Source organism: Uranotaenia lowii, chromosome 2 (assembly GCF_029784155.1).
Source record: "Uranotaenia lowii strain MFRU-FL chromosome 2, ASM2978415v1, whole genome shotgun sequence".
NCBI lineage: Eukaryota > Metazoa > Arthropoda > Insecta > Diptera > Culicidae > Uranotaenia > Uranotaenia lowii.
Genome location: NC_073692.1, coordinates 426,349,438 through 426,363,541, shown reverse-complemented (window position 1 = coordinate 426,363,541; position 14,104 = coordinate 426,349,438). Strand labels below are relative to the sequence as shown.

Here is a 14,104-nt window from a genome sequence, read left to right as displayed (position 1 = left end):
GAAATAATTGATTATAAAGTTATGATTATAGTTATGGCCCTACTCAAGCCGCTTGAACAACGGAGTGTTACAGCAACGTAAAGTTGAAGCAACGATCGCAGCAGCAGCAGCAGGATCGGGTGAATAAAGCTCGGAGGGTGACTCCCACGAATTAGATCGGCGCCAGCAGAGTCTGTGGAACTCCGGCAAGACGGCCAAACCAACGGCATTGGACATCTTGAATCAGATTCGACACCTTCGATGAGGACGATGAATTGAACGCTACAATCTTCATCACACTCCCGATTCTGAAGCTTCTTGGTTTCTACATGCAGGCTCCTTGCGACGAAAATTGAAACGATGTACCAAAGTTTTTCCATCCATCACCGCTTCCGTACGTTTGGTCATCGAACATTTCCTGGAAAACAAAAATGTCGTTATTTTCAGTTGAAAATATAAATAACAAGAAGCATTCATACCCAGATCCTTTGTTTTGTTTGCCTAGTACGACTTACGCGGCGAAAGGTATTTGTTCTGCTATCTGTAAGCTTGCGGTGAATATCCCTTTGCTAGATTGAAAGTTTATATCTCAGAAGTTCGAGCCGAAAAATTTTCAGCAGCCCCGTGAACTGCTTCGCAGCTTTTTTCATCAGCTTGTCCATGGAAGGGAGGGTCTCCACCCACCGTTTGCATTCGTAACCTACCGACCGGCCCCCTTTGTGAGACGGATGAAGGGAGTCGGAAAACGAGCCCAATTACTCAAAAGTGTCGTTCTACTCATACTTGGAGCACATGTAGAGGCACTTTGCCGCACTTGTGACCGGGAACTCTAAGTGCACCGTGCACTGTGTGGCTGCCACGTACGAGCTTTCAAGGGTATTCCTTTCATGCGTGAATGCTGCGGCCGTGTCCTCGGTTGTACCTAGAGACAGGACAAGCGCAACGTCACGGATGAATGATTCAAGACGATCATTGCACCATCATCTTCTGCCAGTGGTTCCTTATCAGGATGCTCCAAACGCGTGATTTTGTTTCTCTGCCTTGCTCTTGTTCTCATCACGTTCATTGCCCGAATCTTTTCTCGCTGCGTCGTTTTGCTTGATTTTGTTGTTGACGCTGGACGCTTCGGCTGGAGCAATCCATAAGTGGACAGATCACTACCATTTACCATCCAGGGGCCTGGCTTTTGGAATAGTAGCTATCGAATGCTTCGATCGCTCCCTGGCCATTTTTCACCATTCATCGATTTCTCCACCAGCCATACTAGAGGGGACCTCAAGATCCCAGCAGCGGTAGCGATGCCATTGACGAGGTTGGGAGAAGCTTCGGATATGTTTTGGATCTTTTCCTTAAATTAAACAAAATAAGCACAAATCATAATATAAAAATTTAAACTCTTACCAATTCTATATACAGCTTTCGGGGCCCGTTCTATCCGACACGATTCTTAGGATCCGGATTTCACGTCGGGGAATTCTCGTCCAAGATGCGATTCGTTCTCTGTGATCCTGCGGAGATTCGGATCTCCCGTGAATGAAGCGATTGATTCCGCATTTTGTTTGTTTCGATGTAAAAGTTGCATGATGATGGCCTCTTCCACCGGAAAGCGGGTGGTGATGCAAGGAACGCTTCTGGCGGAAGTCTGGTGCTGCATTTGGTGCTGCTGTTGCCGCTAATGTGTCGACCGACGAATTCCTCTTCCGGACCATCAAACGGTGCACCTCAGGATTTTAGGGTTATTTATTACTGAAAAATAATTGGAACAGTTAAAAAATAGTTTATGTAAAACAATACTGCTAGAAACTTACATATTAGCTGGGGTTTTTCTAAATTAAACAGAGATTCCGCCGTTTGCGCTTAGCAAAACCAAAACACGCGCCATTTTTATTTGCTTTGTTGGCAGCGAAGACACACTCTGATACATTCTGAGTTTTGTTTTAAGGATTATTACTGGTATCTTTCAAAAATATTTTCGTATCATTTCAAGCAAGGACACATAAAAAAAGGAAAATTTATTCAAAAGTTTTAAGATTTTAGAACGATTACTCGAATAGTCACTATTCATGTAATCAGAACAGAATAATATCAACGATAAGGTGTATGATATTTGATTATGCGGGCTATTACCAGTCACTCGACTTTTTCCAGTAGGATACTGATCATGTTTTTTAAGGAAAAGTATCTCACAAGACTTTTTATTTTAGCTCTTTTAATGCATACATTCAGGGGTAAAAACTGAGACAGAAGACTGTAAGTAATGGATTATCGAAAGATATCCCGATTACATTTTGCGCAGTATTACTGACATTTGATTACCCCTCGTCGAACTGGGGCACTTCTCTCGTCTCTTTCTATCAACCTTCCTTCTCGTGCACTCGGTCCTATTGCATCGGCATCCATTAGTCGTCCAACGTTCGTAGCGATAGCTTGCGCGGTTAGCAGTGGTAAACCTTTATTATGTAACGTTATTAGCAACCAGAGATTTCTTATGATATTAGAAAATCACTATTTTACAATGGCGATCTAGCCAGGAGCGAAAGTTTCAATTGTTAAAATTAAGAAGAAATCTCTGGTTGCATTGAGTGAGAAAAATGGCGTCGATTCGTGTTATTTTTTTCCAAAATGGCGACAGTTTAAGATTTTAAGACCATGTTGTATCAGACAGAAGAAACATTTGAAAATATTCAGAATAACTCATTGTTTTCATAGCATCTGTGTTTTTTTCATCAAACTACTTTGAGCGCCACTGATCTTCCTTTTAGCCTTACCGATTTCGCGAAACTTTTAAAACGGGACAATTGAATTCAAGGTGTTTTCATCAAGCGTTAAGTGCCACCGACTTCTCTTCTAACCTTGCTGAATTCAGCGGAAAGTTTCAAGCGGAACAATCCAACCCAAGGTGAGTTACTTAAACTTCAATCAACCAAGTGAAAATTTTTTTTTGATCTAATAGAACACTGAGAGCAGGACATTCTCCCGATTAAGTAAAATTAATATCAAACAGGCTAAATACTACTTGTTGGTTATAGTATTGGCGGGGTTTAAATAATATTTTCCTTTTAATTTATATTTATCGTTAGTTAAAGAATTTGAGTTGATGCAAGGCTTAGGACCAGGCTGGGTTAAAAAGACATTTTAATTTTTATTTCATTTTATTCGAAGTGACTGGTTAGCAATCGTATATTGCAAAACTGCCAGTCGAGGACGAAAGTCCAGTTCAGGCGAGTTCGCCAGTTGAGGACTCGTAGTCCAGTTAAGGCAAAAATTGCCAGTCGGGGACGAAAGTCCAGTAAAGGCAAAATTGCCAGTCGAGGACGAAAGTCCAGTTCAGGCGAGTTCGCCAGTTAAGGACTTTTAGTCCAGTTAAGGCAAAAATTGCCAGTCGGGGACGAAAGTCCAGTAAAGGCAAAACTGCCAGTCGAGGACGAAAGTCCAGTTCAGGCGAGTTCGCCAGTTGAGGACTCGTAGTCCAGTTAAGGCAAAAATTGCCAGTCGGGGACGAAAGTCCAGTAAAGGCAAAACTGCCAGTCGAGGACGAAAGTCCAGTTCAGGCGAGTTCGCCAGTTAAGGACTTTTGGTCCAGTTAAGGCAAAAATTGCCAGTCGGGGACGAAAGTCCAGTAAAGGCAAAACTGCCAGTCGAGGACGAAAGTCCAGTTCAGGCGAGTTCGCCAGTTGAGGACTCTTAGTCCAGTTAGGCAAAAATCGCCAGTCAAAGATAATAGTCCATTAAAAACTAAACTGCAAGTCGAGGACTTTTGTCCAGTTCAGGCAAAATCGCCAGTCGGGAACTATAATCCAATTAAGCCAAAATTGTTGATCATAAAAAAATTTATGACTAGGCCAAAACGGTCAGTGAAAAAAAATGTATGGCTTTTGTTAACTTTTTGTTTCCAAAGTGGTAAATTGTTGTTGGATAAAGTAATTTGCTTATAACAGGACAATATGCATACTCTAATAGTCTAAAACTTTCTCTTTTCGTTCTATCACAAGAAGTACGGAAAAATGCCGCGGCCAGGACGGTACGTGCTCCTAAGTAACAAGGATGAATACTCCTCCGACAATTGCAATTCCGACTTGGACGATGTTGAAACTAATATTCCGTAAGTCATGTCAAGTTAAGTTATGGGCATTTCAACTCACCAGTATACATTCAATCTTGAATAGGGATCGTGATGCTACAGCAGATTCTAACTGCGACTTGGTTGAAGAAACGTGCGCAGCCACCGTACGTCATCCAACAAGAATTTGGTCCGAAGGATTGGAAACCGACCGGAGTGAATCAGCTTCAAAACCTGATGACCGGGGCCCCAGTTCAGGCATCAATCCGGATGCACACAAGCAGAAGACAATCGATTCATTTAACAGATTTGGTATCTGGCTTACCGACGCACTTGCTGCTTACCAAAAAGGTGAGGTGCCACCGTCCTTTTCAAACATTGGCACTCCAAGCGAACGTGTCGATCAGGCTGCGTCATCTCCTATCCCAGAGCGCCAGCCACCGGTCTCCGAGAAAGCATTACCAGTTACTTACGGTGCATCAAATAACATTCGCTGGGATCATGTCCGTCGTTTCCCGGAGAACATACCAGCGAACAAGATGTGGGAATCGTGGTGCCGGTTCTTTCAGAACTTTGAAATGGCAGCCTCGCTCGGAAATGCCCACTCATCTAGACAAAAAGCTCAGCTTTTGTACATCTCTTTGAGCGATCAACTTCAAGGAATCGTGAATGCTTTTTACTTGATGCCAGACCTCTCTAATCCATCCTGCTTCGAAGACTTTGTTAAAAACATTGAAAAGCATCTCTTGTCTATGACAGACACCTCGGCGGAGCACGATAGTTTTCAAGCGATGAAGCAAGGTGTGGACGAATCTGTCGTCACGTTCCACTCCAGATTAGTGGAAAAAGTACGCCTTTGCGGGTACAGTCGCGAAGACCAAGAGAAATTTGTCCGAACTCAACTCTTGAAGGGCATTACCAACCGAGACGTTGCAAAATTCGCCAGATTAAGTGGCTCTGATGTCAACTTCATCGTGCAGTCTGCCACACGAGAAGAAGCCGCAAACATTGAAGCGAGTTCGTCTAGTAGCGCATTCATGATAAATCATAGGCATAAAGCATCATATCGTCAGCCGCTCAGACGTAACGATAATTTCCGTAGAAACTTCAAAAATCCACCACCTAAGCGATCTCGGTTTGACGACGACTCCAGGGAGAATCAGCGCCCTCGTTGCCCAAGCTGCAATCATGGTAGTCATCGTTCCAGTACATGCCCTGCTCTAGGTTTGGTTTGCAAAAGTTGTGGCAAAAAGGATCACTTCGCAAGATGTTGCCCGAATCGGAGACTTAGAGCAATAGAGTCAGATCCAAAATGTTTCGTCGTCCCTGAAAAGAAGGAAAATGAAGAGGTATAAAAGATTATGCTTGAATATTTTAATAAAAAAAATTATTGGGGAGTAAAATTGTTTTTTACTGAATCATTTCAGAATATCTGTGCACTATCCCTCAACGATGTGCTTATAAAATGTAGCGTAGGGTCCTCAAACCCAATCGAGTTCCTAATAGATTCCGGTGCAGATGTGAACATACTCGCGGGAAAAGACTGGGTATGCTTAAAGAGTCAATTTGATCAGGGCCAAGTAGAACTTCAACTGGTAGACCATTCCCAGTACAATGATCTTCGCGCATATGCTTCGAATACCCCGATTCCTTTGGAATGCGCATTTGTAGCTACAATCTACGCCGTCGGGTACAAAAAACCAAAAATTCAAGCGGAATTTTTAGTCGTACAGAATGGCCGTTGTTCGCTCCTTGGGCGTAAGACAGCAAGTGACCTGAGACTTCTAGAAGTTGGAGCATCGGTGAACATTTGTGAGACTCTTCCCGAGAAAGATATCTTTCCAAAAGTACCGGGTGTGAAGGTAAGATTTAGCATCGATAGAAATATTCCGCCCGTACGGAACGCCTATTACAATGTTCCCGCGGCACTTCGGGATGGGGCTCGCCAGCGACTAGTAGACATGGAAGCCCGAGGAATAATTGAGAGAGTACCTAAAGCCCCAGAGTGGATAAGCGGCATGTCTGCAGTCCCCAAGGGAAAGAACGACTTTCGCCTCGTGGTCAACATGCGAGCCCCAAACACAGCCATCAAGCGAGAATATTATCGTCTACCCTTAATCGACGAAATGAAAGTGAAACTGCACGGGAGTAAGTTCTTTTCTAAACTGGACTTAAGTAACGCGTTTTATCACCTGGAGCTTGACGAGGAATCGAGAGAACTCACAACTTTCTTGTCCGAGGGGGGCATGTATAGGTTCACGCGTCTAATGTTTGGAGTCAATTGCGCTCCTGAAGTGTTCCAGAAGGAGATGTGCAGAATATTGCAGGATATACCAAATATTATCGTCTATATAGACGATATACTGATATACGCTTCAGGACTAGAAGAGCTTCGATCAACAGTAGCCGCAGTTACGAAAACCTTGGAGGAAAACAATCTTACGCTCAATAGAGAAAAGTGCGAGTTCGATAAGAGAGAAATAAAATTCCTAGGTCATCTGCTTAACGAACAGGGGTTTCACATTGAGGACGAGAAAATAAGAAACATACAACAATTTCGAGAGCCCACAACAGCATCTGAGTTACGAAGTTTCTTAGGCTTAGCATCATTTGTGAGTCCTCACATACAACACTTCTCTGAGATATCTAGCCCACTTTGGGCGGTTGCGACAACCAAATCGTGGAGCTGGGGTCCAACTGAATCGAAAGCTTTCGAAGAAATGAAGGAAAAGATTATCAAATGCACAACCACATTAGGATACTTCAGTAATGAAGATCGCACTATCTTGTATACAGATGCATCCCCAATGCTCTAGGAGCTGTCTTAGTACAGGAAGATAAAAACAACGTCTCAAGAATAATCAGTTTCGCGTCCAAAGCTTTGACGGAAACGGAAAAACGGTATGCACAAAATCAACGCGAAGCCCTCAGTGCTGTGTGGGGAGTAGAGCGCTTTTCCTTTTTTCTTTTCGGACGTCATTTCACACTTCGCACTGATGCCCAAGGGGTGGCATTTATCTTAAATCGCTCTCGCGAAAATTCCAAGAGAGCTTTAACTCGCGCAGACGGCTGGGCTTTACGCTTAAGTCCGTACGACTATGATGTCGAATACGTTCGCGGGCGTGATAATATTGCCGATCCTTCATAACGCCTCTATTGCGGTAAAGACGGTCCATTTGAGGAAAATAAAAGCCCGTGGGAAATCGCTGTACTAAGCGTAAACGCTTCAGGCTTCCTCACCGAAGAACAAATTCGCAAAGGCACCGCGAATGATGAAACCCTACAAAAAGTGTTGATAGCCCTCGATTCAGGCCTTTGGCCTGCCGAGCTGCACAACTTCGAAAAGGTTGCAGAAGATTTATCAGTTTACAAAGGTATCATCGTTAAGCGTGGATGCGCTGTTGTCCCAAAATTGTTGCAAAACCAGACGTTAAACTTGGCGCACAATGGTCACCCCATGACTTCCAAAATGAAAAGTATATTACGGGGTCGAGTGTGGTGGCCTGGTATCAATGCAGATGTCGAAAGGTGGATAGAAGCGTGTCAATTGTGTGCAACATGTGGGAGACCGGAAAAGCCGACGCCCATGAAACGGTTATTTGCGCCAAGGAACGTGTGGCAAACAATAGCTCTCGACTTCAATGGACCGTATACACATTATGGTGGAATTTCTATACTGGTTGTGGTTGACTACCGTTCAAGGTACCTAATTGCTCGGCCAGTAAAATCTACAAGCTTTGATCACACTCAAAAAGTACTAAACGAAATTTTTGAAAGAGAAGGCTTCCCAGAGAGTATTAAAACAGATAACGGGCCCCCTTTCAACGGTCAGGATTATAAAGATTTTTGCACAGAACGCGGTATTAATGTCATATACTCCACACCGTACTATCCACAGCAGAACGGACTAGTGGAGGGTTATATGAAGTTAATCAATAAAGCTATGGCGGCGGCCTTAAGTAACGGTACAAACTATATCGATGAGCTTCAGGCCTCCGTTCAGGCTCACAATTCAGCGGAACACTCCGTAACAAAAGTACCGCCGGAAGAGGTCCTTATGAGAAGGAAAATCAGACGCCGGCTTCCACTTCTCGGTCCCAGTAACGTTAAACTAAAAGACAAAATTCTTGATGAGAGAGACCGAAAGGCGAAAGTTCAAGGGAAACAGTTAGGGGATACACGTAGACGTGCCCGAAAATGTCGTGTCAAAAAAGGCGATATGGTAATCTTAGAAAGAATTAACCGATCTAAAGGCGAAACCAGGTTTCACCCGAAAAAGTATTCCGTTATCAAGGAAAACAACGGAAATCTTCTACTGGAAGACGAACACGGAGCAACGATAAGAAGACATGTTTCCCAAGCCCGACGTGTCCATGAATGGAAAATGTATAACCAGCACATACCTGACGCATTAGAAACAGCAGAACAACTGGACTCAATCCCATCAGCAGCGGCTCAAAACATTCCGGAGCATCCAGTAGAGCCTAGGCGGTCTTCCAGGGAAAAGAAAATACCCGACCATTTGAAGAGCTACGTTTGGGCTTGCGAAAAAGAAACCCAGGAGCGCCTTGTCACTAAAACGAAAGAAAAATAATTAAAAGATCCATATCATCCATCATCTTATCGATTATAGAAATACTCACTATTTCTTGATTTCCGTCTCTTCCAGTGTGCACTCGCTGAGCCTTATGCTGGTTAACTTCCGCCATTCGCGTACAGTGTTCGGATGGTAGTAGGAAACAGGTCTTTTCTGAGCAAAATTTCTTACTTTTGCTGAAATGTTTTCCAATTGGAATGTTTTCAATGTCAAGGTCAAGGGCGGTTTGTTTACACTTGTACACGATAAAAACCTTGAATTTAAACTTTGCCTTGAATTCTCCCATAGTTTTACACGTTCAAATTAATATAAGCAAGAAAAGAAAATTATCACGCAATTGCAGGACCAGCGTGTACAATGGGCCGAACGAACCCGCTGCGTACAACGGGCCAAATAATTAATGAAGTAATTTATTTATGATTTTGTTTTGTTTTTGGAACAATTAAAAGTTTTCCTCAATAAAAAAAAACAATATTCTTTAGAATGTTGGTTATCCTTAGCTTAACATGTCTTTTATCAATGTACGGCTATCACCCGAAAGGATGATAATCCCAGAGGAAAATTGCACGGCTACACCGTTTTGCGTTTATATCATTCAGCAAAGGTTGCTATGGAAAATTTTTAGCTTGTTTTTTAAAAAAAAAAAACTTGAAATGATTGATAAAAAAATGAAAGGTATTGAATATAAACCATTGTTATGAGGACCAGGAAAAACTGTTTATTTGTACAAAGGCGACCATACTACAGAATATTTGCAATAACTTCTCTTCTTTTTCTTTCGTTCCTTTTTGATAGAGAAGGAGGGGAATGTAAGTAATGGATTATCGAAAGATATCCCGATTACATTTTGCGCAGTATTACTGACATTTGATTACCCCTCGTCGAACTGGGGCACTTCTCTCGTCTCTTTCTATCAACCTTCCTTCTCGTGCACTCGGTCCTATTGCATCGGCATCCATTAGTCGTCCAACGTTCGTAGCGATAGCTTGCGCGGTTAGCAGTGGTAAACCTTTATTATGTAACGTTATTAGCAACCAGAGATTTCTTATGATATTAGAAAATCACTATTTTACAAAGACATAATAGGCAGAATTCTGATACTTGATTCAGTTGGCAACATAATTTCGTTTTAAAACCTTTCTTAAAAAAAAGGGATTCCTGATGCCAGTTTTGAAAAAAGGGTAGGCAACTAGAATAATTTCATTAGTTGATGGTAGAACAATTTCATTAGTTTAAAAAACTGATATGATAGTAGGTATCATCGACTTCCCTGTTTATCAACCATAAAGTACAAAACAAGGACATTTAGCCACAATTGTCATTTCCCGAGCGTCAATACAGCGCCGCCAAATGTCACAACGTGATAATCCACCACAAGAAGGTACCTACCAACCTAATATCAAAAGAGAGCTGTTTCAGCCAGTGTATTATATGGCAATGACATCGCCATGCATGAAGTACTTATCCGAACGCCAACCCACCGGAAATGCAGTGAATGAATTGAAAAGATCAAATCAGTGCCAGAACAGTGTGTGGCTTTTCCTGGGTGTGAAGCTTCTGTCTCTTTCTGCCAGCCACGGAATTGGATCTGGGACGTCCTCGTCGAATGACCGTTTTTTTTTTAAATCTTTTTTTCCAGCCCAGGAGGTACTTGAAAACTGCACGTTGACAACTGTCTGGGAATGTCACAATCGCCCAGTAATCCGGACATGGCCGGTGAATAGAGTGTAGTGCAGTGTGGTGGACATTTGCCGACAGCGGAAAATTGCTCGTTCCGAAACCGTGCCTGCAATCTGTTTGCGAGGAATTTTATTACGACGACGACGACGACGACGATTTTGTTTTATGTGCTGTGTGACTTACTCGCATTTCTAATGGCAGCAGCAGCGGAAACGTGAAGTTCTTGAATGCGCCGCAGCCATTTCGGTTGTTGGGGGGAAGAAAATGTGCTTTGAAACTCAAGTAACTTCTTCAGAATAGGTAGGTACCTACTGCTGCATTCTAATGGCAGATGGCGTCTCGAATGAAAACGGTTTCGGTCGAACGCAAATCAGCTCAGTGCATTGCTGTGGTGGGCGAGTTAAAGATGTTGAAGCCATTTTTATTATTTTTTGTAATTTTTGTATATTTTGTCATTTTTTTTATAATTTTTTGTTATTTTTGTCAATTTTGGTATTTTTGTCAATTTTGTTATTTTTGTCAATTTTGCTATTTTTGTCAATTTTGTTATTTTTGTCAATGTTATCATTTTTGTTATTTTTGTCATTTGTGTCATTTTTGTCTTTTTTGCAATTTTTGTCGATTTGGTCATTTTTGCCATTTTTGTCATTTCTTTAAATTCAATTACTTTTTTAATTTTCGTTGATTTCTGTCGATTTGAAAACTGTACTTTTCCGACACTGTTCTTTTCCGTTGCGTCATTTTAGCATAGCATAGCATAGCATTGGGAGACTACACACATCTTGCATTGGCTAACACACGTACAACTCATAATTAAAATCAACACAAGATGCCAAAATGAGTATCTGGATACAACACTCATTTCAAATATTGATTTTAAGCATAAGTGTGGTAACTTAATGCACACCGCGGCAAGTCAATGTAATCATAATGGGGATATTCTGATACAACGAAATGAACTTTTCGGGTGCAGGGAACCCAGGGTGTTGTATTCAGAAAGGAGGGGGAAGGAATTTTTTAAGGGAAATCCTATTTGGCAAATAGGATTAATAAACAAAAAAAAAATAGAACGAATTTGATTTAGAAATAATTTTTTAAAAGAAACGATCTCACCAAACTCTAGTGATGAGGGATAGGTTTCCACCGATGATGACTTCCAATTTTTTCTGGTTCCGGTGATCTTGAAATTTATGGTTTTTTCATATTATTTCACATATTATAGCTTCCTGAATAATTTAGATACGTATGCCACAAGGTGGTAAAGTGTCTTAAATAAACCAAAAAAAAATCTTCTATTGAATAGATATTTTGTAATAACTCCTAACAATTTCCATAAACATCGACCGTTTCTTTCGGCATCTCACGAACGGCTACTGTGCATGTTTCACACGCGCAACTTTCTGAAAAACACTTAATTCGCACATTTATATCAATCCCTAGTCGAATTAGTTTTTAAAATCCTCGAAATTATTAGGTTTTTCTTAAAATTTTAATAATTTTTCTCCGCACGAAAACAAAACACATGCTGATGTTTCAGGACACGCCTACTCTTCCTGTTCTGTTTCGTTGCGTCATTTTGATATTTTAATCTAAGAAATTTGCTCCAGAACATCAACCCAAGTTATTTTTCGCTGAAAATATCACCTCGAGACCTCAAATATATAGCCATCGGTGCCCACCACTGACTAAGCTGTAAAAACGGTAAAAACGCATCGTTATTCGAGAATGCTGTTCGACGTCGTCGTTGCCGTTTGGGCGATAGAGAAAAACATCTTGATTTCCGCTTCCGAACGTGACCGTTTTCCATGTTGTTGATGTTGATGTTGATGATGCATTTTTCTCTCTCGCCAGACCATAACACACTCCTCCCAACGGATGAAAACAAACGGAAGCGTCCTGTTCCGGAACGATCACAATCGCTGCACTTCCGGGGGACAACGAAATTGCATTTGCACTAAAAGGGGACGAATTCAAAACAGTAATAAGCGCCTCTAGTGACTGTCCCAAGTCCCATTACCACTAGAGTACTAGCTGCTGATGGTGTCCGTTAACCACCAATTCTTGAAAATAGTTGTTCTCGAATCTCAAGCGGAATACAGTTTGGATTGGATGGAAACCATCCGTTCGCAGATTCCAATGAAATTGGATGATAATGAGCTGTCATCAGGGCCATTATATGATCATTGGCAAAAAACATCATCACAGAATCACCAGAACATCATTCGTCTTCACCGATACTGTTGTAATGGAATGTCGTTGGAATTTTGTCCGATGAAGCATGAAGTGAAAAGATGTGAAAAAAAAACCACAACAACATAAACGAAATCGGACGGAGATATAAACTGTAGCAAAATCTGTGCTATCACTCTGGGGGGAAAAGCTGGTTTGGTCAGAGAAAAATAGGACATGATCCGTATACATTTCGCTACACGCCACCGGGTTATCGAGGAAGCAAGAGCAGGAACAATGAATATCCGCTAGCGACCGACAGGACAATTCCCAAGACGAATTATCGGGAAGCAGCCTAACAACAGTCCACGTGACAGGACATCATTTGTCGTCTGGATGGGAACGGTTTCCGATGTAGAGAAAATCTAAATTCATTCGAAGAAACAATCGGTCAAAACGATTCTTTATTTTTCAATTTAAAACATTTTATTTCTCACAATCTAAACACTAAACATCGATAATGACAAAAATGACAAAAATTACAAAAAATACAAAAATTACAAAAATAACAACAATGACAAAAATGACGAAAATGCCAAAACTGACAAAAATGACCAAATTGACTAAAAGACAAAAATGACAAAAATGACAAAAATGACAAAAATGACAAAAATGACAAAAATGACAAAAATGACAAAAATGACAAAAATGACAAAAATGACAAAAATGACAAAAATGACAAAAATGACAAAAATGACAAAAATGACAAAAATGACAAAAATGACAAAAATGACAAAAATGACAAAAATGACAAAAATGACAAAAATGACAAAAATGTCAAAAATGACAAAAATGACAAAAATGACAAAAATGACAAAAATGACAAAAATGACAAAAATGACAAAAATGACAAAAATGACAAAAATGACAAAAATGACAAAAATGACAAAAATGACAAAAATGACAAAAATGACAAAAATGACAAAAATGACAAAAATGACAAAAATGACAAAAATGACAAAAATGACAAAAATGACAAAAATGACAAAAATGACAAAAATGACAAAAATGACAAAAATGACAAAAATGACAAAAATGACAAAAATGACAAAAATGACAAAAATGACAAAAATGACAAAAATGACAAAAATGACAAAAATGACAAAAATGACAAAAATGACAAAAATGACAAAAATGACAAAAATGACAAAAATGACAAAAATGACAAAAATGACAAAAATGACAAAAATGACAAAAATGACAAAAATGACAAAAATGACAAAAATGACAAAAATGACAAAAATGACAAAAATGACAAAAATGACAAAAATGACAAAAATGACAAAAATGACAAAAATGACAAAAATGACAAAAATGACAAAAATGACAAAAATGACAAAAATGACAAAAATGACAAAAATGACAAAAATGACAAAAATGACAAAAATGACAAAAATGACAAAAATGACAAAAATGACAAAAATGACAAAAATGACAAAAATGACAAAAATGACAAAAATGACAAAAATGACAAAAATGACAAAAATGACAAAAATGACAAAAATGACAAAAATGACAAAAATGACAAAAATGACAAAAATGACAAAAATGACAAAAAT

The 14,104-nt window shown here is 40.2% G+C and overlaps 2 protein-coding genes across 2 annotated transcripts; both read left to right on the top strand.

The window, feature by feature from the left end:
- Nucleotides 1–3,983: 3,983 nt before the first annotated feature.
- LOC129743500 (uncharacterized protein K02A2.6-like) lies at nt 3,984–6,855 on the top strand. The gene is made up of 3 exons (XM_055735532.1): nt 3,984–4,081; nt 4,146–5,388; nt 5,467–6,855. Exons 1-3 carry the CDS (start codon nt 3,984–3,986, stop codon nt 6,853–6,855), a joined length of 2,730 nt encoding a protein of 909 aa, XP_055591507.1.
- A 641-nt stretch (nt 6,856–7,496) lies between these two features.
- LOC129743499 (uncharacterized protein K02A2.6-like) lies at nt 7,497–8,633 on the top strand. The gene has a single exon (XM_055735531.1). The coding sequence runs from the start codon at nt 7,497–7,499 to the stop codon at nt 8,631–8,633; it is 1,137 nt and encodes a 378-aa protein (XP_055591506.1).
- Nucleotides 8,634–14,104: the final 5,471 nt, after the last annotated feature.

What these genes read in the sequence shown, in the direction of transcription:
- LOC129743500 (XM_055735532.1), top strand. Translation starts at nt 3,984, where the DNA reads ATGCCGCGGCCAGGACGGTACGTGCTCCTAAGTAACAAGGATGAATAC. An exon ending in GATGTTGAAACTAATATTCC is followed by an intron (nt 4,082 to 4,145) that starts GTAAGTCATGTC and finishes AATCTTGAATAG; the next exon opens with GGATCGTGATGCTACAGCAG. An exon ending in AAAAGAAGGAAAATGAAGAG is followed by an intron (nt 5,389 to 5,466) that starts GTATAAAAGATT and finishes GAATCATTTCAG; the next exon opens with AATATCTGTGCACTATCCCT.
- LOC129743499 (XM_055735531.1), top strand. Translation starts at nt 7,497, where the DNA reads ATGACTTCCAAAATGAAAAGTATATTACGGGGTCGAGTGTGGTGGCCT.